The sequence below is a fragment of the Podarcis tiliguerta genome (assembly GCF_965153285.1).
Source record: "Podarcis tiliguerta genome assembly, chromosome: 9".
In the NCBI taxonomy this organism is placed as follows: Eukaryota; Metazoa; Chordata; class Lepidosauria; order Squamata; family Lacertidae; genus Podarcis; species Podarcis tiliguerta.
This window is the reverse complement of record NC_139542.1, coordinates 183,298-207,347: the sequence shown is the minus strand read 5'-3', so window position 1 is coordinate 207,347 and position 24,050 is coordinate 183,298. Positions and strand designations below refer to the sequence as shown.

Below are 24,050 nucleotides of genomic sequence, written 5' to 3'. Positions count from 1 at the left end.
TCCTTGTGCCCTCCATCTTTCCCAACATCAGGGGCTTTTCCAGGGAGTCTTCTCTTCTCATGAGGTGGCCAAAGTCTTGGAGCCTCAGCTTCAGGATCTGTCCTTCCAGTGAGCACTTAGGGCTGATTTCCTTCAGAATGGAGAGGTTTGATCTTCTTGCAGTCCATGGGACTCTCAAGAGTTCAAATATACTGCACCTAAATTGGAAGGCTGCAGTACCGTGTTTCAACACTAGGTAGCGTTGTCCCATTGGGTGAGATGGCTGCTGCAGAAGCCTTTGTGAATTTAGAATACAAAGCCGCAATAGTAGTTTTGAGCCAAAAGGTGGCGCTGCTGCCCAAAGTCCTTGATTCCCTTAGCCAGGGGTAGGCAACCTAAGGCCCGTGGGCTGAATGCGTCTCAATCCAGCCCAGGGACGGGACGGGAACCAGCATGTTTTTACATGAGTAAAATGCGTCCTTTTATTTAAAATGCATCTCTGGGTTATTTGTGGGGCATAGGAATTCCTTCAAATTTTTTCACCAAAAGGGCTCTCCTCCTCCCAGAGGGGAGGGGTTGTGAGCGGGAGCAGCCTCCCACGGGGGGGGCAGGGAGGCGCATTTGACTCGCTGCTCCTGATTGCTTCTGCTGCAATCTATGCCTCCCAGCTGACCAATAGTGCCGGCTGGTGGGCAGGGCTAAATGCGTTTAAACAGCCGCGGCAGCACTCTTCTCCCAGTCTGTTCCTGCTTTCTTCGGATCGCCCCCCCTCCCTCCCTCTTAGATCAGCTTCTTTTTGCGTATGACCTTGCTATGGACTTCGGTTGGTCGCCTTGGTTGTCCAGGGGGCCTGGTAGGACTTTTTTATCCATTTGGCAAATTGGTACCAGCCGCCTCTTGGTTTTCTCTTCTACCTCGTAGCAATTCATCACAACTTTCTGGAATTGGCGGTTAGGCATTGGAATATGTGTGCTGTGTTGGAGGATTGGGTATGGGCCATCATTTACCCCTCCTCTTTTGGGTATTCCGTTAAAGGAATCCGGAGGTCACGGATCCTGTCTGATGACCTGCTGGTGGCTAGGGCCATGGCACGACCCCCGGTGACGTCATGGGGGAACCTCCAGTTGTATTTGCATCAACAAGCTCTTCCCATTGGTTGCTAACCCTGTTATGACTCCTGGCTGTGGAGTCTGGTATTGCTGTTTCATCCAATGCCTAAGCCAATACTACTCACATGCAGCTGTAACCAATAAAGTTATGGCCTAATTTTGCCCATTAACCTAAAATAATGTGTCTGTGTGTCTTATTATAATCCTATGCGGGTGGAGGGTCCTCGACTCACAATATAGTCTGGCCCACCACATGGTTTGAGGGATGGTGGACCAGTCCACAGCTGACCCCTGCTCTTAGCTGCGGCAGAAAGATAGGAATGCCTTCCTTAAGAGTTTGCCTTTCACCCCTGCTTTAGCCAGAGATGCTGGATTTGAGGTGCGGCCTCTTTTTCTCTAGGGTTGTAGTCCTGAAATCTTTCAGTTTAGCTGTTTGGGAAGGTGCAGGGGAGAAGGCTTAGAGAGGCAAATCAACTGGGTGAAGGAGAGTTGCAGAGTTGCAGACGTCTGCAGAGTTAGAGATTTGCACTTTTCTTCAATTCAGAGGGTAGGGAAAAATCCCAGGGCTAGCATGCTTGCAGGCTGAGACTTTGAGAACTTTGTTTGCAGACTGTAGGAGTGACTGCATGCATTTGCAAATTTGCTCTAGGAGACCAAACACTTCCCTTGCAGGAAGCAGACAGGGCTGGTTTCACATGCCAACATGTCCTCCTGCACAGAGAAGATGCACATTCTTGTCAGAGAGAAAGAGGGCTCAGCATTCATTCCTTCTTACTGTTCTGTCTGGAGACTTCTCTCTCAATCTGGGTAGTATTCAACAAAACTCCACAAAGCTCTCATGCGTAGATTTAGTGAAGATAATCAAGGCACATGTAGAAATATTACTGACATTCCAATAGGATGAAGTTCTCTTTGGAGTTCATGGAGTTATGGAAGAACGAATGAGTTCAAATGGCAAGACTGAGGGGAGCCATACAATTAGGGAGACTCTGGGGAGGTAAATAGTTATTGCACAAAAACAATGTTCCCCCAATATTTGCATGCTAAACATCTCAGATTCAACCTCCGGAAACTCAAAGTAGAGCTGGTGAAGGTCTGGAGGTCCGAAACCCTGGAGATCCACTGAAAGGACTCATCCTGTCCCCCTTGGGATCGCTGGCTGGCACCTGTGACAGCAAAGAGGAATCCAGATGGGCCTTTGGTCCGACTTAGCGCAGAGCAGACAAGACTGAGCCAGACGGGCCCATGCTGTGAAGAGAGGTGTGGGCATTTGCCAGCTGCCAGAGTGCAGAACTTCTTCACACAGGACATAGTTTAAACGGTGACTCACCATGGGAGCGGTGGGTGCAGGGATAGCAAAGAAGGATGTAACAAAGGCCAGAGGGATCAGTTCTAGTGCTTTATTAAGAGAACGGTGTCAACTCAGCCTGTCAGGTCTCCCAGGCGCAGAATGGACAACACAGCCAAGAGAAGGCCCAAGAAAACAGCCAGACATTCTTTATACACAAAGCAGCAGACGCTACTTTGGCTAGGACTTTCCATCATTTCACTTGAGCCGATGAGGGCATAGGTGGCAAATACCCAAGTCTTACCGGTAATTCCCCTTTCTGGGTTCAGAGCCCAGATAACAGCAAAGAAACAAGTCAATTCCTTATATCAAAGCAAGTGAATATAAACATAGATGAGCTCATTGCTACAACGGCCAATTAATTGCATGCTAAAGCAACATAATTGAAAATAAAATAAAACATCCACAAACATTAAGAGTATTTTGAAACAATTTCTATACCCTCACAGATAAGTCACAAGGCTGCCAGGAATGATATCTTTCATCTGCTGGATACCTGGGCCAACAGGAATGCTTCCAAATCTCCACCAAAGTAAATAATGAGGGAGGCAGACACCCTTCCAGAGAGAACAATCCACAAATGGGGAGCCACCACCAAGAAGGCCCTGTCCCTGGTCAATGCCAATGGGGCAGAGTGCAGAGGCAGCAGCACCCACAAGGCCTCACCTGCCCGGGAGTGCAAGAGAATGTGCCCTTTAAGGCACTTGGATCCCAAGCCACTTAGGGCTTTGCTAGTCTCATACTCTTACTTATTAATGAAGGAACAGACTGCCCCACTTACCAACCTAGCAGCTGCATTCTGTTGTTTTTTTTTTTTAATTCTTTTTATTGAGTTTCTCATTAGAAAGAAAAAAAGAAAAAGATCAAAAAGAAAAAGAAAAAACAAAACTAATCAACAGATTAATAAACAATATCCATACATAATGCAGGAATGACATTCATTACCATTTTTGTCCTTTTCCTTAAAGCATTATATTTTTAAATATTTAAACCTTTTCCCTACACCTCCCTTGACCTCCTACCCTCCCGTTTTCGGGTTTCTTAATAAGAAGTTCTTTCTTTTCTGCAGCTATTAATTGTTACTGGTTTGCGCGTCGTAGGACTTATATCAAACCTGCTATGGTTTTTAAGTCTCTGTAGTTACCTTCAATGTATACCATAAATTTTTTCCAATCATTAACAAACTTTGTATTTTTTTGGTTTCTAATTTTTTGTGTCATTTTTGCTGACTCAACATACTCATACAATTTTGCTTGCCAATCTCTGATCGTTGGGATATTTGGACTCTTCCAATTTTGTGCAATTAATATTCTAGCAGCAGCCGTAGCATATTGGAAAAACGTCTTATCTTCTTTTTTGATTTCGTCCCCAATTATTCCTAGTAAGAAGACCTCTGGCTTTTTAGGAAAGGTGTATCTAAGTATTTTCTTTAACTCATTATATATAAGTTCCCAAAATTTCTTCATTGTTTCACAGGTCCACCACATATGGTAGAAATTACCTTCTTTAATTTTACACTTCCAGCAAGCCTTGTTTCCTGTTTTGTATATTTTCCCTAGTTTTGCCGGTGTGATGTACCACCTATACATCATCTTTACCAAATTTTCTCTAAGTAAAACACATGCCGTGAATTTCATTCCACTAATCCATAAATTCGACCACTTTTCATATTCTATATTATGTCCGAGGTCCATTGCCCATTTTGTCATGACCTCCTTAATTTCTTCATCTTTAGTATCCCAATCTAGTAATATGTTATACATTTTAGATAATAACTTGGATTTGCCTTCAATTATTTCTATCTGGAATTTAGATTTTTTCTCATTTATCCCTTCCTTTTTATCTTCCTTCCAAACTGCATTTATTTGATGGAATTGCAGCCAGCCTGTTAACTTGTCTTTTAGCTCCTCATATGTCCTCAATTTCCATCCACTCTCTGATCTTATCAGTAGGTCTTCATATGTCAGTCTTTCTCCTTCTATGTTTACTTTTTTGATTGTTAGAATATCAATTGGGGATAACCACCAGGGTGTTTTCCATTCCAAAAGTTTTTTATTTCTCTCCCAGACTTCATATAGTGGCCCTCTAATAATGTGGTTTGAAAAACCTTTATGTACCTTTTCTTTATCTAGCCACAAATAGGCATGCCAACCGAACCTGTTGTTGAAGCCTTCCAAGTCTAGCAGGTCCGTATCTTCCATCTTATCCAATCTCTGATCCAACAGAGACAGGAGGCCTCAAAATATGACTTCAGGTTAGGAACCGAGAATCCCCCTCTTTCTTTCCGATCTGTTAGTAATTTGAATTTAATTCTCGGTCTCTTCCCATTCCATATAAATTTCGAAAGAGTTCTTTGCCAATCTTTAAACATTGAGGAGCCTCTAATCACAGGGATGTTTTGGAACAAAAATATCATTCTTGGACCTAGCAGCTGCATTCTGCACCAGCTGCAGCCTCTGGACTGCCTTCAAGGACAGCCCCACATAGAGGGCTTTGCAGTGGTCCAGCCAGCACGTCACCAGCACATGCACAACGGAGGCCAGGCGATTCCAGTCCAGAAATGACTGCAGCTGGCAAATAAGTTGGGCATAAGCACCCCAAGGATGGGGACTGCCGTGACAAGTTGGAATCCAGGAGCACCCCCAAGCTGCAAACCTCTTCTACAACCCCCCCCCCCCGCCCACTTCCAGGACAGGTCACCCACCTAATTCCCATGCATGAGAAGTGTCTGTGTGACGGATACGTGATGAAGATGTGGCTCCGGAGGAGGCCCAAGTCTGAGTCGCATATTCCGGGCATCCCCTGAAACCAGGAATTTCTGGCTTAAAATAGATTAAAATAATTTCTGGAATTTTGTTATGTCTTAAGAGGTGTCCAAGTTCATAACAAGCAAACAATTTTCCAAAACATTTAGCCTATTATCATTCAGTTAATTACTGTACCACTGGGTAATTAAAGACGTGCATGGAATATGCCATCTTCTCCCTGCCTTTTCTTCTTCTCTGGCGATCCCTCACAGCCCAGTAAGATGCTCTTCCATGAACATGGTCTTAGCAGTGAGTCTGGGAGTGACTGTGGAGGCCAGTTCTGGATCCAGACGTCCTTCTACATTGGAGACATAGGTTTCCAGGCGGGAGTTGATCATGGTGAGGGTTTCCCAAGCATGCCTTCCTCTTAGCACGTTTCTCCCTTTCATCCTGAGTTCGAGTGTCTTCAAAGCCCAGGACACCTTTGGTCAAGGCTGTTCTCCAGTTGGAGCACTCGCAGGCCAGTGTTCCCCAATATATCCAGTCTGGCTATTTGCCCATCCAGCCCAGTATTGCCTACTTGGACTGGCAGCAGCTCACCAGGGAGAGGTTCCTTTCCTCCTACCTCCTCCTACCCGAGACCTCCCTGGGAGCCATTCGAGGTCCCACTCGTGGATAAGGGAGCACCCAGTGTTCTGGGACTGGAGGGAGAGACAGGGAAGGCTCCCCCCCCCCCCGTTTTCCTATGGAGCAGTCCATTTATTGAGGACCCCCCCGCGCCCAGAGTGCCCTTAGGCTGCTCCCAGCCACCTCCAGGAACATCCTCCGCGGCAGACTGACTTCCTCACGGGGCCCAAGTGCACTGACATTATTTTAAAGGCGCGCACTTCGGACGGGCTTTTCGGAGCACCGAGCGAATTTTGCAGTGTTTGCGCAGAGCTCTTGCCTGTTGTGTTTGAAATTTCACAGCAGTTTTGGATCTTGCATTTGCCAGGCACATTGAAAAACTGCTGAGATGTTTTTTTTTAACGAACAAATCAACCGATACGTGGCAGACATTCTCTGCCCGCCGTTTGCTCGCGGTCAGAGGCCCATCGTGCTCCTAAAGCAGGAGGCCGGACGCTGCTGCTCCCGTTTGCAGAAGGGGACTGAAGCCTCAAGGGCTCCCTCCAGTTCAGAGAGACAAAGGATGGCTAAGTTGGAAGGGGTCCCAGGGGTCATCTAGTCCAACCCCTTCCAATGCGGGAAGCGAGGCAGTCCTTCAAGACGCCCGAAACGAGCCGAGGGGAGCGGAAGGCCAAGGTGCAGGGCGCGTGTTGGCCAAGGCAGACTTCGGGGGGCTTAAATCACAAATCCTGAGGAGCCGCCCCCCTCCCGTCCTTTTACAGCCGAGGATCCGGAGACTCCGCCTTGGTGAGCGCTTTCTGCCGGGGCGGCGGCTGTGACTCACCCGCTCCCTCGGCCGGGATTCCTCGAAAGCCTCGTCTGCCCCGCTTCAGGTTGGGGAACCCCGCGCCGCCCCCGCCAAGGCGTCACCGGAGCCCCGAAGGAACTGCCGGGAGTCCCGGGGAGGACGCTGGGCTGCCCCCGTGCCGCCTCCCGCTGCTGCCCGCCGGGCTCCGTCTCTTGCCGCTCCCGGTTCGGGGCGCCGCAGCCCCTCTTCCTAGCGGGCGTCGAGGAGCCAGGAGCTGCTCTCAACTCCGTCCGCGTCCCGGGCTCCCTTGGACTCGGTTCCTGCGCGCGTGGCCGCGAAGGGCAGCGTCCCCGTCCTGTTCGCCTTGGGGCTGAGGAAGCCTCACCGCCCCAGGCTAGGCTGGTCCGGGCTAAACCAGACCCTTCTCCCCCTTGGCCCTCTCGCGGCTCCCTGCGGCTGACCGTTTGCCTGCCTATGTCTTTTCCCCTCCCCAAGTAATCCCCATTAGCGATGGTGGGAACGTCTAGATGAACACTGGGGTGCCCTTGCATACAAAGCAGATGCCGGCATCTTTGGAGAATGGGCTGGCTCACTGGTTACTATTTATCATTGTACACCACACAGACAAAATAAAATAATTTATTTGGGAGAGGAAAGGGGGCAAAGCAGGGTCTGTATGGAGTTTGGGGGAGGGGGCTGTATTCAGCCCCCTGGGCCTGAGTTTCTCCCCACATTTTGGCATAACCTTTCAAGCGCCTCCTTTTTGGGGGATCAGAATTCAACCTTGCATTTCACAGAGTCCAGTGTTTCCAAAGGTATCTTTTAATTCTTCTGCTTGGTGAACCACATGCTAGGCCAGAAAGAATCAAAGTGGGGGCGCCAGGTGCCAGGCACCCCACAAATGGCACTGACAGAAGACAGGGCTGCCCCGATCCCAAGAGCCTGTCTAAAGTTAACAGTTCGGGAGCAACGTTTGCGGATGAGGATCGTGGCTGCCACTGCAAGCAAGAGACACCCACCTGCTCCCCTGGTGCAAAGAGTCTGTAAAAAGCTCAGCAGCCACTCAAGGGCCATCTCCCCCCCCCCCCCAATAAGGCAGCAGTAAAAGCAGAGAGCTAAGAAAAGACTTCAGTAAGAGCCAACCCTAAGAGTCCCAAAACAAGGGGGCAGGCATCACCCTCTGCTAAAGCTGCCCCATGGCTGTGGGGAGCCTCCAAGAGGACCCCCCTCAACGGCTCCCAGGTGCACGGCTTGCGTGGCAAGGGGGGAGGAGGAGCAAAGTCTCCTGCTACAAGTGAGAAAGAAGCTCTGCCCAGACCCACTGACCCCACTGCTGCCCACTCCCCAGCAAGGAGGGGGGAGCAAGGCCCCACAAGGAGACACCCCTGCCCCACCTCCAGCCTGGCCTTGCCTCTGCAGACCTGACCGTCTGCCTGGGGTTCCGCCACCTTTGCCAATGAGAAGCTGGGGGGAAGGGGAGCCCTGAGCCCACGGCACACCTCCACCCACAAGGCCATGCCACCCCCGCCCTCCGCTGTGCCACCTGGCTGCCACCAGCCTCTGGTGGGTCCCAGAAAGAGCAGCCAGGCTCCCCGCAGTCTGCCCCAGAGTGTCCAACAGCAAAAGTACAGCAGGACCTGCTTCCTGGGGCCCCTGCCCACCCTCTCCCATGCCCAGGGAATGCCAGGGGCTCTGGCGTCGAAGGGCAGCAGGTGTTGCCACCCAGGAACACCAGTAGCCAGTGCTGCTGCTGCTCCAGGCCTGGGACCCTCCTCTGACCCCTGGGAACAGCATTCCTCCAGGGGCTGGGCTTAATCCAGACCCAGCGGTGCTCCTGCTGGGCTCATTGCAGAACGCAGGTCTCCTCTGTGTCCTCGCCAGCTCTGGGTGCCTGAGGCCCCTCGTCCTGCAGTGGGGACGGAGGCGGAGGCGGCACCTCCGAGGCCCCCGCCAGCTTCTCACGCAGCTCCAGGAGCAGCTCCCGGCTCTCGCTGGGGGGCAAGTTGCTCAGGTAGTACTGGGGAGCCAGCTCTGCCAGCCTGCGGGGAGAAAGGATCAGACACAGTCTGCCAGAATTAAGCTGGGAGCGGCCGCCAAGACCACACAACACTGGCCCTGAAAGACCTACTTTGGCTCTCAGTATGTTTCTGAGCACCATTCAAAGTGTTGGTGCTGACCTTGAAAGCCCTAAACCAGCCTTCCTCAACCTCAGCCCTCCAGATGTTTTGAGACTACAATTCCCATCATCCCTGACAACTGGTCCTGCAAGCTAGGGATCACGAGAGTTGTAGGCCAAAAAGATCTGGAGGGCCGAGGTTGAGGAAGGCTGCCCTAAACGGTCTTGGCCCAGTCGACCTGAAGGAGCGTCTCCACCCCCATCATCCATCCAGCGCCGAGGGCCTTCTGGTGGTTTGCTTAGAGATTACAGGGAACCAGGCAGAGGGCCTTCTTGGTAGTGGCACCCATCCTGTGGAACGCCCTCCCTTCAGATGTCAAGGAAATAAACAACTATCTGATTTTTAGAAGACATCTGAAGGCAGCCCTGTTTAGGGAAGCTTTTAATGTCTGATGTTTTATTGTCTTTTTAATATTCTGTTGGGAGCCACCCAGAGTGGCTGGGGAAACCCGGGGTATAAATAATAAATTAGCATTTTTACCACCCCACCCTGCATAAGCCCCCCTTGCTGCTGCTTCCTGGTCCACAGAGTGTAGGAGCCACAGGGGGCCCACCTAGTCCAGCATCCTGGTCTCACAGCGGTCAAATACCCCAAATAAACTAGGAGTTAGGTAGACTGCCTCTGGGCCTGGAGGCTCTACAAGAATGCCAGAAGAGCTTGGCTGCTGTATCAGCCCACAGGGGACCCCCCCCACCTAGGCCCTGTTCTCTCACAGTGGCCAAGCAGAGGCCTCCAAAGGGAAACCCGCAAGAGCAGGACTCTCCCCTCCTGCAGTTTCCAGCAACGGGGATTCAGAAGCATTTTTGCCTCTGACTGTGGAGGCAGAGCAGAATAATCCCAGCCAGGAGCCATCAAGAGCTCTTTCCTCCATGAATCTGTCCAATCCTCCTCTAAAGCCAAGGCAGCGCTGAGGCATCCCTGTGGAGCTGGCCCACGGCCTGCAGTCCCCCCCGCTCTGAAAAGCCAAGGTCCTAGTCCTCATGGCCAAGGAATGGCGTCGACAGCCCTGCCACCCCCAGCCCCCGACTGATGCTCACATCTCTGGCTGGATCTCGGAGACGATGCTGAGGCAGTTGTCCTGAGAGATGGTGAACTCGTGGTAGAGCACCCAGGGGGGCGGGCGGGGGGGCGGGCGACGCAGCCGGTAGCAGCAGCCGGGGGGCAGCTGGGCCACGTGCTTGTGGGTCAGCAGCAGGTAGTTGCCAGAGCCGTCAATGTCGCGGGCCACCTGGAAGTGGGGGGGGGGAGCAGAGGCTCAGGCAGGCGGGACGGATCCATCCCCTTCCCCAGAGCCCAGGCAGGGAGAGATTGCAGGCAGCCCCAGGGAGAGGATGTCTGGCCAATAGATGGGGTGCAGGGTGGAGCCCCCCAACTCAGAGGGACTCTGGGCTCCGCGATAACCTCCCTTGGCTTCAGCAGCCCGAATCTCCCTGGGAGGCAGGCAAGGAAACCCCAGGCAGCTCTTCCTGGAGCTGAGCACCACCCCAAGATCTCCAGCACCCAAAACCCTGGAGTGAGAGACAGAGTGAGTGTCCAAGAGAGAGAGAGAGAGAGATGCTGTGGGCCCCATCTGTCTCAGATGACAAGGGAAGAGTTTGTCTTTGGGGGTGAAGCCAAAGCATTGGGGAGCTACGAGGGAGACACTCGGGGGGGAAAGGAGAGGAGGGACCCTCCGCTCTCAGCCTGGGCTGCAGTCTCCCTGCCTGCCTCTCCCCTTCCTGGCTGCTTCAGGGCCAGCCTCCTCCGGGGCTCTCCCAGCCCAGAGCTCCCTTGCGCTTCCCGGCCACGCAGGCCTTGAGGCAGCAGCCATACCTTGAGGAAGAAGCCCGAGATGAGGGCCTGCGTCAGGCGCTGGACGTTGCTGTCGCTGCCAAAGGCCGGCGGGGAGACGGGCAGCTCAATGCGCTGCATGACCTCCAGCAGCTCTGCCCGCACGGCCCCCGCCAGCCGCAGGGCCGCCTCGCTCACCGCGTGCTTCCGGCACCAGCTCTCCGGGTCGCTCTCTGGGGAGGGAGGGGGTGTGTGGGTGCCTCTCCTGGCTGCGCCCCTTGAGAGGGGGCCCCAGCAAGGCTCCCCTCCCGCCCTGGTCCCTCCCGCCCCCTCGCAAACTCACGCTGCTGGAAGGCATTGAAGACATTGATGAGGGTGAAGTGGTCTCCCGCCGGGTGCAGAAGACTCCGCTGCCGGGCCGCCAGGGCCTCCTCCCAGCGCGCCCCCTCTGGAGCCAGGAAGCAGGGCCAGGCTGGGGGGGGGGGGAGAGAGAGCTGGTGAGGTCCCTGCCACCATCGCCTGCCCCCCCACCTTGGTGAATGTGAGGTATTTCAAGGGCAGTCCAAAGCAACAATTCATTTTGCCAAAGAGGCGCAGGACAGGAGCTGAAGCTCAGAGCGCTTTCTTGTAAGTTTGCTAGAGAGAACTCTGCGAGAGACGCTCCCATTGTGCCCTGACAGGCAGAGGTCGTAGCGGTAGATATTCTCCTACCTGCCCGGGCACAGCGGGTCTTTTTTGTCGCCTTCCGCCCAGCCAGAAACGTGAGAAGGCCTGCTAAGTCTGAGCTCCAATGCTCAGACACCATTTTAAGCCAGACTTCAGTATAATAATAACAATAAAAATAATAGTAACAACAATAATTTATTTATACCCCGCCCATCTGGCCGGGCCTCCCCAGCCACTCTGGTGGCTCCCAACAGAATATTAAAAACATGATAAAACATCAAACATTAAAAACTTCCCTAAACAGGCCTGCCTTCAGATGTTTTCTAAAAGTCAGATTTTACAAAAAAAAGATAGGTTTTTGTAATTGAATTATCATTTTAAGCCTGCCTGAAGAAAGCTGCTGTATCTGTTATTCTGCAACAGAAACTGTTTGTGTCACTATTGTTTGAAAAGGGGGAGAAAAGGGGGGAATCCCAGGAGAATCCCGTCTGCCTTAAAGCATCCTGGATTACCTAAAGGCTAAAACTAGCCCATCTAAGCTTCTTTTTAAGCTGCAAAGGGATGCACTCTGCTGAGCTAACATATAGCCTTTCCTCGCATTTATTCTCATCCCTTCAGGGAATGCCTTTTGCCTCAATTCCTGCCTTGCAGACGGCTGGGCCAGATGACCTGACCGTTCTGTTTCTCTGTGTCCTAGCTGCAGCACCTGAGGCTGGAAGGGGGTCTGACGCGAGGGCCTGAAGAGCAAAGGATGCTCTTCTCACAGCTGCCAAATCCCCTCAAGAAGCCAGGGAGCTCGATAGACTGCGCCTGGACCTGGAGGTTCCATAAGAGCAGAAAAAGTGCCAAAGGGGGGCCAACCAAATGCCCACTCTGAGAAAGCAGAAAGCAGGACTCAAGCTCCCGGCTTCCAGAAATGGGGATTCAGAAGCCTTGTTGCCTCCAATGAGGGAGCCAGAGAAGAGCCCAGTTCTCATTTAAGCCCTCCATGCTGGTGGCCATCAATGCCTCCTAGGGAAGCGAGTTCAAGTGCCGGCCTGACCTTTTCCCTCTGAGGTCTCTGGAGCTGCGGCCCCAGAGCGCCCCCTGCAGGGCTGAGCGAGAGGCGGCTCCCCCTACCTGCCAGCATGGCGGCCAGGGTGAGCATCTCGTGGACGCAGTCAAACTCGCAGGAGGCCAGCAGGGCCTTGGAGAGCTGGGGGTCCAGAGGGAACTCCGACATGATGATGCCCACCTCCGAGAGGTTCCCGTCGTCGTCCAGGGCAGCCAGGTAGTCCAGGTCCTCCAGCGCCTGCATGAGGGACTCGGGGGCTGGGCAGGGAGAGGAGAGCCCCGGCTGAGCCTGGCCGGCTGGCAGGCAGGGGCCCCGCCCTGCTCTGCCCCCCAGACACCCCCCACCTCCCCCCCAGACATACCTGGCCGGTCCAGGAAGTCGCACTGGCCCATGTCGGCGATGTCCAGCCTCTTGAGCAGCAGCACCAGGCGGCTGAGGTTGGCCTCTGTGATGGGGGCCGGAGGGACGGGGGGCAGGCGCTGCTGATAGAAGGCGTCCGAGTAGAGGCGGAGGCAGGACCCTGCCGGGCACAGGAGGGGGCAGTGAGGCAGCAGGCGGAGTCAAGACTCTAGTCCCTGGGGAAGAGAAGGAGGCTGCTCGCCACCCCCACCCAAAAACCTTCGCCGGAGGTTTTTAAGCAGAGGTCAAATGGCCACCTAGCAAGGATGCTTGAGCTGAGATTCCTGCATTGCAGGGGTTGGACTGGATGACCCCTGGGGGTCCATGAAATCCCAGGGTCTCCAGAGAACAGCCCCCAGAGGCCCTGGGGAAGGAGGCATCGCCTACCTGGGGGGCTCCCCGCTGCCCTGAGTCTCCGCGCCTCGGCCTGCTTCTTGCTTATGGGGCGCAAGCCCTGAGCTTCGGCTCGGATCTGCGGGTTGTAAACCTGCCCAGGAGAGAAAACGTCAGGAGACAGAACATTAACAGTGGGACAAAAACAACTGGAAGGACTTTAAGGTCTGAATTTGAGATAAAACTTCATTCGGTGCAGAAGACGGTGGGGGGGGGGAGGGGAGCCTACAGTTTCTTTATTTAAAGTTTACATTGATGATTTGGCAATCCTCCTCTGAATGTTTAGTTCAGATTATATTTGTACAAGTGAGAACGGAAGAAATCGGGTTATAGATATGGAATATAACATTAAATAGAACTGTGTGTGCAAAAAAAGGGGGGGGGAGGGAAGCTCTATTTTGCAAAAGGTTTACGATGGAAACTTAGAGCTGACTCTTTCCCATCCTTTATTATTTACCGAGTGAACTGAATAACACTAAGAGGACTTGGAATTTAATTGAATTTAATTGGAAGTATTGTTGCTCATGTATCTTCAGTTGGATGGAAGAATGAAAGCAGACTGTGAACTTGCCAAGGAACTGATAAGGTTCTTTATTGAGTCATCTGCAGTTTGACAGACCACTCTTCTTCCCAGGCTGAGAGGGGAAAACGGTGAAAACAGGTTATTCATTGGGACAGTTATTTTTGTAGCTGTTGTTAAAGTTGCAAAACAACGAATAACGGGATGGAGCAATGGAGAAATTTCTGGAAGAACAATGGGATATCAGCTCTGCCCAAGGCATGATGGCGAAGAGCAGCAAGCGAGGAAAAGGAAGACACAACATCTCGCAAGGCCAGGAAGAAACATCCTGGAGAGAATAATTGCCACACTCAGGAAGAGCAAGGAGATAGTTTGAGTGCCTCACTTGTAGTTTCATTTTATGTGTCAACACGAATAGAAGTTATTAATATTGCAGTTGTTGTATAAGGGATTATTATTATGACCAGAATGTAATGGAAATTAGTAAGATTTTGGAATGCAGAAATAAAGCAAATAACCAAGCCATCAATTCTAGCGTGGGGGGGGGGGGCACCTTATCTAAATGATATAATTTGGTATTTGAACTATTGGTGTTAATAATTATATTATAAATTGGTATTGTTATAACGAAGCTATTATTGGATTGTGATTGAAAACGAATAAAATTATAATATATATAATAAAACCCCACATCAGGAGATGGACCCAGAGGAGTCCTGTGCAGACAGATCAAAGGGGGAGACCCTTTGCTGCCCGTTCCCTGCAATGGGGGGGGTTGGACTAGATGACCCCGGGGACCCCCTTTCAACGCCACCATTCTGTGATCGCTGCAGAAGACAGCAATATGGATGAGGAGCCAGGGCTGCCCCCCTCGCCCCAACTATAATTCTCTCCTCCCCACCCCCCAAAGCTCCTCCTGGGGGGCTCCCAGACCCCCCCCCCGGCTCACACTGTGCAGCTCCAGCCCGGCATCTACGACATGCCTGACGGTCCCCATGGAGAAGCCGGCATCTGCCACCCAGTGAGTGACCACGATCCTGCGTGCCCGGACCCCCCCGGGCTGCTCCTGGCCGCTCTCGTACAGCCGCTGGACGTCTCGGCCCACGCCAGGGTGGAGGGGCAGCACCTGCAGGGACCCCAGGCCGGGGTCCAGGGCCAGGGCCTCCGAGCGGATGGCCTCACAGCACTCCTCAATCTCCTGCAAGGGGGGGGGGGGAGAAACATATATTTAGCTGCAGGAGCCGCCCCAGGGAAGAGGAACTCAAGGGACAGCCCAGAAGCCGCCTACCCCAGGACACTGTTCTGATTACTATTCTTGATTGAATTTATATCCCGCCCTATAGCCAGGGGTCTAGGGAACCCGCTTGAAAGGCAACCCCCCAGACCCTAACATTGCTCACCTGCCCCCACAAAGACCCCAAGAACTCACTGTCTCATTTTATTTCATAAAATGGATATACAGCTTAATGGTAGAAAACCTCAAAGAATTTAGAAGAACAAAACAGGAAGACCATGCAAAAAATTAAAAACCAGCAAGAAAATTAAAAGGCATCAGCATTCAAAACAACTAGGCAGACTTGCCTAGGACCCTCGTACCTGCGGGACCGCCTCTCCTGGTATGCCCCACAGAGAAATCTACGGTCTGCAAATAAAAACATCCTGAAGGTCCCAGGCCTCAGAGAGGTTAGGCTGGCCTCAACCAGAGCCAGAGCTTTCTCGGCTGTGGCACCAATCTGGTGGAACGCTCTGTCACAAGAGACTAGGGCCCTGCGGGACTTGACATCTTTCTGCAGGGCCTGCAAGACAGAGCTGTTCCACCAGGCCTTTGGTCAGGGCGCAGCCTGACCCCCTCCTCTGGCAATCTGCACAGGGTCCTGCTTGCTGGTTGCCATCAATTTGTTTCTGATTGATTTTATGGTGAAAAGTTTTTAGAATGTTGGATTGTTTTTATTGTTGTTAGCCGCCCTGAGCCCGGCTTTGGCTGGGGAGGGCGGGGTATAAATAAAATTTATTATTATTATTATTATTATTGCCTGGACCTTAAAGTTTTTAGCAGGTGCCCCCCAAAGGACAGTGGTGGCCCCTGCCTGATATCAAGAGGCAGGGAGTTCCAAAGTGCAGAAGCTGCCCCACTAAACTCTGGCGTTCTTGCCAGCCAGTGCAGAATGGGGCACCTGGATTGGTTCCAGTTCTGCCAATAGGCACATGCAGGTCAACTGTTCCCACGTTGCTCAGGGCTTTAGATGCTCCCAGCAATCCCTTGAACTGGGCCCAGTAGCAAGTGGGCAAGCAGGGCAATCTCTGAGCCCAGGTGTCGGGGGCTGGCAAGGCCTCCCTCCGCTCAGCAATCGCGCTGCAGCATTCTGCACTCACCGCAGCTTCCGAATCCAGTGCGAGGGAAGCCCCACCTAGAGCGCATGGCAGTAATCCAGTCAGTGCCAGATTTAGGTATAAGCTAAACAAGCTCTAGCTTAGGGCCCCACTCTCTTGGGCCCCCCTGGGTGTACATTTCCAAAATATAAGATAAAAAACAAATAAAAGAAAAGCAACAGTGTTTTGTGTTCTGTAGGCTCCTGTGATGTAAGTCATGAGCCCCACCTGCTCCCTCATATATCCCTGGTTTGCTCCTTTCTATATATAGGGTGCTGACATTCTGCAAGGGCTGGTTGCATAAATGACCATATAGCATCTATTCAACACAAAAAACAGTGGCCATTTGTTGTTGGACAAAGGACAGCTGGACATATAAAGGGCCCCATTACCTTCAGGAGCTGAGGGCCTCATCAAACCTAAATCTGGCCCTAAATGACGGCAACCGCATCTGGGGATAAGGCAAGGCCTGCACATTCAGGGGACCCCTCCTGCTCTCTGCCTGTCTGTCTGGGGCCTCATCCAGACTGGAAAGGGAGGGGGCGAGGGCTGCCTCGAGACCCGAAGCCCCACCTGCTTGCTGGCCAGGAAGACCATCACGTCGCCAGGCTCCCTCCGCCGGTGCAGCTCCAGAGCGGCCTGGCAGGCGGCCAAGACGTGCCCCCCTGGCAGGGGCTGCCTGAAGGCCAGGCGGGGGGCTGGGCTGGGCTCCGGGACCCGCACCACAGGGGCCTCGGGGCAGAAGTGCCGCAGGGGCTCCTCCATCAGCGGCTCGGTCACCACCACCAGGCGCAGCTCTGGGCGCTGGCGCTGCACGTCCTTCAGCAGCCCCAGCAGCAGGTCGGTGGGCACCGTCCGCTCCTGCGCCTCGTCCAGGACCACCACCCCGTACTGGTGCAGCAGGGGGTCCGACGTCATCTCCCGCAGAAGGACCTCGTCCGAGCAGAACCTGGAAGAAGCCACAAGGCGCCTGGTGGGCGGGGTCCAGGGGGCAGGGCCCTCGATGCTCCCCCCCCCCCCGTTCTCCTGCTGCTGCTGAAGCTCCTGAGCAGGCAGAAGACGCAATATCACCCTTCCCCTTGAAACCCCCCCCCCAAATAACTGGACCCTCCTGGCAGGTCTCTCAAGAGCCTCATGGCCGAAGCTGGTGAGGAGGGACCACACTGGGGAAGAAAAGAATTGGGGATTTTGACCCCCAAGGACCACCCAACCTCTGCTGAAAAACCTCCAAGGCAGGCTTATTTCCAGACCCTTGACCATCTGGGTGGCCTCTTCTGCAAACATCACAGCTTGTCAACATCCTTCTTCAATTTCGGTCCCCAGAATCGGACCCCGGACTCCAGGTGTGGTCTGGCCAAGGCAGAAGAGAGCAGGACTATCTCTTCCCTTGATCCGGACGCCGCGCTTCTAGAATAAGCCTAAAATAATGTTTGCTTTTCTTGCTGCTGCCTCACACGGTTTCCTCTCAGGCTCCTGAGGCCTCTCATTAGGCAGGGCCTCCTCCATCGCCGCCGCCGCCCTTTGCTTTTCAAGCTAGTCAGGATCTCCTTTCTCTGTCTCCCTCAAACTCTTCATGAGCAACTGGGTCCTTCTGTCCATGAGGCGTTTCCGGCTGACTTGCCAATCCAGTTCTGCCCAGGCTGACTCCTGCTGCCTTTCAGGCTCCTGGGTGACCCAGAGATGGGAGAAGGGTGTGTGTGGCAGAGGCTGTGGGTGCATCGTCACCCCTCACTTCAGGCTTCCTTTCGCCTGTGGGTCAGAGGAGCTAGCGGGGGGGGGGGTAGGTGCCCAAAGGGTTGCGCTTGGGTCGCTCAAGTCTTCTCTTTAGGGGCTACCCAGAGCCTGGGGTGGGGGGTTGAGCAGGACGGCTCCTTCTGAGCCGGGTGATGGGTGCTATGGGGGAGTGTCTGGGGTGCTCCTCTCCTCTGGGCTCCCCCCCCCACCTGCCCCTTTTCCTTTTGCAATGGCTGGGGCAGGGTATGGTAGATATCTTCAAATATCTGAAGAGCTGAAAGATGGAACAAGCTTGTCTCCTGCTGTTCCAGAGGGCAGCATCTGAACCCATGACTTCAAGTTACAGGAAAGGAGATAATAATATAATATAATAATATAATAATAATTTATTATTTATACCCCAGCCACCCTGGGCAGCTCCCAATTGAATATTAAAAACACAATACAGCATTAAACATTAAAAACTTCCCTAAACAGGGCTGCCTTCAGATGTCTTTTAAAAGTCGGATAGTTGCTTATTTCCTTGAGATTAAGGCTCAATATCAGGAAGAACTTTCTGGTGCCAAGAGCTGTCCAACGGTGGAAAGGACTCCCACGGATGGAGGCCGACTCTCCTTCCTTGGAGGTTTTTAAGCAGAGGTTGGGTGGGCACCTGTCAGCTGTGATTTGTGCCTTGCAGGGGGCTGGGCTGGATGACCTTTGGGGGCCCCTTGAAGCCTGCATGGCTCCATTTGCACCAGAGCCAAGGGAGAGGCAGGCCTGGCAGGCCGAGGAGCGCCCCTCCCTGGCAGCCCCGGAGGGTCCCCCGCCCCTCACCTGAGCAGCGTCTCGGAGGTGCAGCAGTCTTCGTAGGGGATGCTGTAGCCCAGCTCATGGCCCACGTTGAGGTCCATTTCGTCCGCCACCCGCAAGGCCAGGCTGAGGGCGGCCAGGCTGTGGGGCTGCGTGCAAACCACTTGGCCGGGAGCAAACTGCAGAGAGAGGGCGTGCTCAGCACACCACTGGGGCACCTGGGGAAGGGAGGAGCGACAGGTGAGGCCAGGCCAGGTGGGGCTTGGCTATCCCTCCCCTCCAGCTGGTGCCATTCTGGACTCCACACTGCCCAGGCACCCATGGAGAAAGCCCAGAATCCGCCATCTGGAGGGGGCAGAGGCTCTTGAAGGCCACCGAGCAGCTTGTAACAACCTAGCAAGAGCTGGCTGGATCCCACCAGGGGGCCATCTAGACCAGCATATGGGTCTCACAGTGGCTGACCGGATCCCCCAAAGGAAAATCTGAAAGCTCAAGAGCAACACTCTCCCCTCCTGCGGTTTCCAGCAGCTGGAACTCAGAAGCAGCATTGCTGTCTCCAACTATGGGGCTGAGCAGAGCCGACACAGCCCAGCAGCAAAAGACCCTGCAGGCGTCTGATTCGCCCAGCAGCAAAGAGAGAAAAGAAAGAAAGAAAAAGAAATTGCTGCCTGGTCTGGTAGCCTGCCAGCAAAAAAGAAAGAAAGAAAGAAAGAGGAAAAAAGAAGTGCCTAGACATTTTGTTTTGGTGCCCACCACCTAGGTTCCAGAAGCCCCTTGGCTCTTAGCTTTCTTATCCCTGCTTCTAACACAATAATAATAATTTATTATTTATACCCCGCCCATCTGGCTGGGTTTCCCCAGCCACTCTGTGCGGCTTCCAACCAAATATTAAAAACATCACAGCATCAAACATTAAAAGCTTCCCTAAACAGGGCCGCCTTCAGTTGTCTTTTAAAAGTAAAATAGTTGCTTATTGCCTTGACTTCTGCTGAGAGGGCTTTCCACAGGGCGGGTGCCACTACCAAGAAGACCCTCGGCCTGGTTCCCTCACTTCTCACAGGGAGGGAACTGCCAGAAGGCCCTCGGAGCTGGACCTCAGTGTCCGGGCAGAACGATGGGGGTGGAGACGCTCCTTTGGGTATACTGGGCCGAGGCCATTTAGGGCTTTCAAGGTCAGCACCAACACTTTGAATGGTGCACAAGAAGTTTCTCTGCCTCCAGCCTTTTTCTTCAGCATCTGAGGAGTGGCGTCATGTCCCTGCTGGGTCTTCCTTGCTCCAGGGAAAACACCCAAACCTGAGCAGGATCCAGCCCCCCAAGCGACAGGCAGGCCCATCGTCCTGGGGCGGAGGGGTTGCCAGCTGCCAGCAAGGACACCCCCTCCCCAAAGCCCTAGGCAGGGAATGTGATTCCGCATTAGTGCCTCGGACACAACACCCCACGGAAGAACAGCTGAGGCCAAGTCTCCCAAGGAGGTTTGGGAAGCGTGGGCCAGGAATGCCCCAACCCAGGGAGACCAGCAGAGCTTCCCTTCTGCTTGCTGGGAGCCACCTCTACCACCTCTGCTCTATAGATTGATCTGCCTCCATGGTGGGGGGGGGGTGAGGGGTCTGCTTCTGAACCCCAGCTGCTGGAAACCACAGGAGAAAGTGCTCTTGCACTCATCTCCCACTGGGAGAGCAGGGGGCTGGTCTGATCCAGCACGCTCTCCTTAATTTACAAAAGTGGGTTTCTTGCTTGCTATTGATCAGCAGGAATTTCAATGAAACCGACGGAGAAAGGGCAAGCGCCACTCAGATTCCTCCATGCCCACCGCTGGGCTAATACCAGATAGCCAGGTGAGCAGATGCCCCCTGGGCCACGGTGCTCAAGATTCTCCTTGGGCAAACAGGTGTCCTTCCGTGTTCAGAGGGAGCCAGCGAGGAAGGCTGCTTCCAATGCGCCCCACCCAGGCCAAAGTCCACCTCCCGGTGGTTTCTCCTTCCGTGTCAGAAGAGGCTCTGCCTGGAATCTGCCCGTCTGGCTCCCAGGTGCTCCGCCCCCCATGCTGAGGGCAAAAGCTGGTTGTAGGCAAGGAAGGAGAAGCCAGCCCCCCCAAGAGGAAAAAGAGTGAAATACAGCTGAAAACACCGGCAGCATTAAGATCAATTCAACAGTGTAAACAAGTTTTGACAGATGCAATAATGGAATACTGAATGATACAGCTTTTTGTAAAATATACAGGGATTTATGATATCTAAAATGAACCATGGAAAGAGAAGCAAAGTCATTGATATATTAAGGATGCAAAATGAGAATTTAAAATGGTAAAACAGAAAATTTAATTAAAGTTTATATATATAAAGAAAGAAAAGAGGTGAGGCCACAAAGCTCCCCCCCTCCCCCCATGATGATGCATCCCCATCTCTGCCAGCAGAGAGTTTGTTCATTCTCTGTCAGGAAGCCCAAGTCAAGGAGAGGCTGAGACAAACCTCAGGCTGCCTGGAGACCAAGGCTGAGGCACACCTTGGCAGGTAAGCAAGCAAGTTCAGATGAGAACACAGCACCCAAGGCCACCCACACAGCCTCTTGGGACTGAGGAAGGGGAGAGCCTCTCACCCCACCCCCGGGAATAACAACAACAGCAACAGCAACAACAACAGCAACAACAACAACATATTACTTATACCCCATCCATCTGGCCAGGCCTCCCCAGCCACTCTGGGCTGCTTCCAACAGAATATTCAAAACACGATAAAACATCAAACATTAAAAACTTCCCTAAACAGGGCTGCCTTTAGACGCCTTCTAAAAGTCAGAGAGTTGTTTATTTCTTTGACACCTGATGGGAGGGCATTCCACAGGGTGGGTGCCAACACCGAGAAGGCCCTCTGCCTGGTTCCCTGTAACTTCACTTCTGGCTGTCAGACATATTATTTTTCTTTAAATATTTTACACTCTTTCTGCAGCACAGCCCCCTTTCTCGGGTGGCCGCTGCTGCCAGCCCAGCTGGGCCCCCTCACCTGGGTGCTCTTGCCGGCCCCCGGCGGCCCAGAGACCAAGACGATGCTGCTGCCGCCCTCCAGGTGCTCCAGGAAGAGGAACTTGCAGCCCCAGATGGGGAGGTCGCGGCGCTGGCGCAGCAGCTCATAGTAGCGGGAGGAGAAGGGCAGCCCGTCGTAAGGATTCACCTCCAGGTCCCCCTCGCCACTCACAGACAGGCCTTCCGTGTGGCTGCCGCCCTCCTCCTCCTCCTCCTCGTCCTCCTCTTCCTCATCCAGGAGGGAGCTCAGCTCATCTGACTGGTCCAAGGGGCCAGAGGGGTCCTCTGCTGCTGCTGCCGCCATGGCAGTCCAGCCCTCAGGGTCTCCCAGGAAACCTGCCGAGAGGAGGGGTCAGAAGAGCTGAAGAAGGAAGGGGTGCAGAAAGGGGTCCCTGGAAGCCCACCCAAGGGACTCTGAATGCGAGATCACGTGAAGCTGTGGTGCTTCTGCCTCAGGCACAAAGGGCTTTTGGCTCTAATCTCCTGGACCTGCCCAAATGTCAGACGGGGAGGAGGGAGCAAAGGGGGGTGAATGGTTCCAGGCGGGCCAAGATGTCCGGGGGGGGGGGCAACAGAGGAAGAAGGCTGCTCCCTGCCCTCCTCCAGGCCCCAAGGGAGAGCAGCTGAAAGGGCTCAGCTCCCCCACTGGCCCTGGATTGGGGTCAGAGAGAGAGAGAAGCAACGGGGCCCCGTGCCCACAACCACCTTCCCTCCTAGAATTGTGGAGTTGGGGGACCCCCGAGGGTCATCTAGCCCAACCCGCCGCAAGGCAGGAATCGTGCGCCCCCCATGCCCAGGCCCCGAGTGGGACAGCAGGGAGGGGAAGAGGCCGGGGCAGCCGGGGAGGCCAAGCTCGGAGGGGAGGGCCGGGCGGAGCCGAGGCTCCCGGTGCCAAGCAGCCAGCTCACGGGCGGCGCAGCAGGGCGGCATCCTCCCCAGACACGTCAGCCAGGCCGGCTGGCCGGGGCGGGGGGCTCCGTAGAGACCGGCAACCGGGGAGACCCCCCACCCCACCCCGGGCCGAGAACGCCTGGCCGCCGCTGCCCCAGGCGGGAGGGTGGGGGTCCCGATCCCGGCAGGGACCCCGATCCCGACGGCGCCTCCGCCCTCCCGCCTCCGGGCAGAGCCGCGCCAAGCGGGCGCTGCGCCCCCGACGCCCCGCCCGGACCGGGGACGGAGAGAGGCGCCCCCCCGGACCCCCGCCCTCCCCGTCGGGCCTCACCTGTCTCACCTGCGCCGCGCAGGCGACGGAGCGGAGGGGAGGGGGGCGGGCGCGTGACCGCGAGCGGCCAATGGCCGCCGGACTAGACGGCTGGCTCTCCAGCTGGGGGCGGGGCCGAGCGGCACTTCCGGTCTCCTCCCCGCCTCCTGTGACGTCATGCTCACCTGGCGGGGCGGGGCGACTCTCTTCTCCCGCCCCCGAGAGCAGGAGACCCCCGGCCCGCCCGGCGCGCTGCGGGGAAGGCGGCCTCTCGGGGGCTCGGGGTCCCGGCGCTCTCCGCGGAGACCTTGGGCTCTGCGCTCCTTCGCCGCAGTCTTTCCCGGGGCGCGCAAGGAGGAGCCTCCGGGAGGGAGGGAGGGAGGGAGGGTGGCCCACTTGCCGCCGCCCCCGGAATGCTGCTGCTGCCCCTTCACTTGGACAGGACCCCCGGACAAGCCCCCACCAAGCGCATCATGCGCTGCCCTGGCTGACTTGGCGCGGAGGGGCAGGAGGCCTCGATGCCCGGGACACGTTGGGCAAGGTGGGCAGGAGGCGAGGGCCGCCCGGGGACTCTGGCCAGGTGGGGGGAGCGACCTAGGCATCGTTGTGGTGCCAGCTGCTCCGTGGCTCACTTCCTTGAGCTCCGCAGTCAGGAGCACGCTGAAGAGTTGGCATCTCCCGGACTGAGTCTTTGGGCAGTTCGGTGGCTTCCTGCCGGGAAAAGAGGGAGGGAGGCTTTGAGTGCCACTGCTTACCCAGATTACAGTATATCTTGCCAGCCATCAGACCTCACTGGCCCCCTTGTTGCTTCCAGGCCCAGTTCACAGATCTGCTCCTTCCCTGACCCCAAAGCTCTAGCTGGGTCTGGACACTCCCTGCTGAGCACCCTCTCACCCCCCCCCCCGTCTGCTCCCTTTCTCTGAATGCCTCAGAGGGGAGCCCCACCTGCGGAAAGGCCTCTGGGCTTTGCTGTCTTAGGCATAGGGCGTTTACTCCTTCAGGTTTGAATGAAAAACAAAGAGTCTGGTGGCACCTAAAAGACTCTGCCAATTATTCATGGCAGGAGATGTCACAAAACACTTGGCGTCTTCCTTACCAGGCCTGTGGTGGAGAAGACCGAAAGGCGTGCACTGAATGACGCCGAGATGCAAAAATGACACTCAGGTAACTCAAGCTTAAATACATGTTAAACAGACACACCTTTAACCTTGTACACCAGCAGATGGGTAATAAACTGACTTGAAACAAAATTAAAAAATTCCTTCCAGTAGCACTTTATCTCCCTGGAGCTGGACCATCAAGAAGGCCGATCGCCAAAGAATGGATGCTTTTGAATTCTGGTGCTGGAGGAGACT

General features: G+C 54.4%; 1 protein-coding gene and 1 long non-coding RNA gene across 3 annotated transcripts; both read right to left on the bottom strand.

Annotated features, from left to right (window-relative positions):
- Positions 1–1,922: 1,922 nt before the first annotated feature.
- Positions 1,923–6,715, bottom strand: LOC310657787. Its single transcript, XR_014501936.1, has 2 exons — positions 4,861–6,715; positions 1,923–3,221 (listed from the first exon to the last, which is right to left on the bottom strand). It is a non-coding gene; the product is annotated as an uncharacterized lncRNA (long non-coding RNA).
- Positions 6,716–7,403: 688 nt separating this feature from the next.
- On the bottom strand, positions 7,404–22,836 carry DQX1 (DEAQ-box RNA dependent ATPase 1). 2 transcript variants are annotated; one of them, XM_083398347.1, is made up of 12 exons: positions 22,717–22,836; positions 21,475–21,830; positions 18,497–18,690; positions 16,520–16,895; positions 14,526–14,774; positions 13,051–13,150; positions 12,626–12,784; positions 12,330–12,521; positions 10,888–11,016; positions 10,587–10,777; positions 9,812–10,002; positions 7,404–8,636 (listed from the first exon to the last, which is right to left on the bottom strand). In XM_083398347.1, the coding sequence occupies exons 2-12, from the start codon at positions 21,796–21,798 to the stop codon at positions 8,441–8,443; spliced, it is 2,301 nt and encodes a 766-aa protein (XP_083254473.1). In that variant the 5' UTR covers positions 21,799–21,830; positions 22,717–22,836; the 3' UTR covers positions 7,404–8,440. The 2 variants fall into 2 exon arrangements, with proteins under 2 accessions (XP_083254473.1, XP_083254474.1); XM_083398348.1 differs by having other exon boundaries at positions 22,726–22,796.
- Between the last annotated feature and the right edge of the window lie 1,214 nt (positions 22,837–24,050).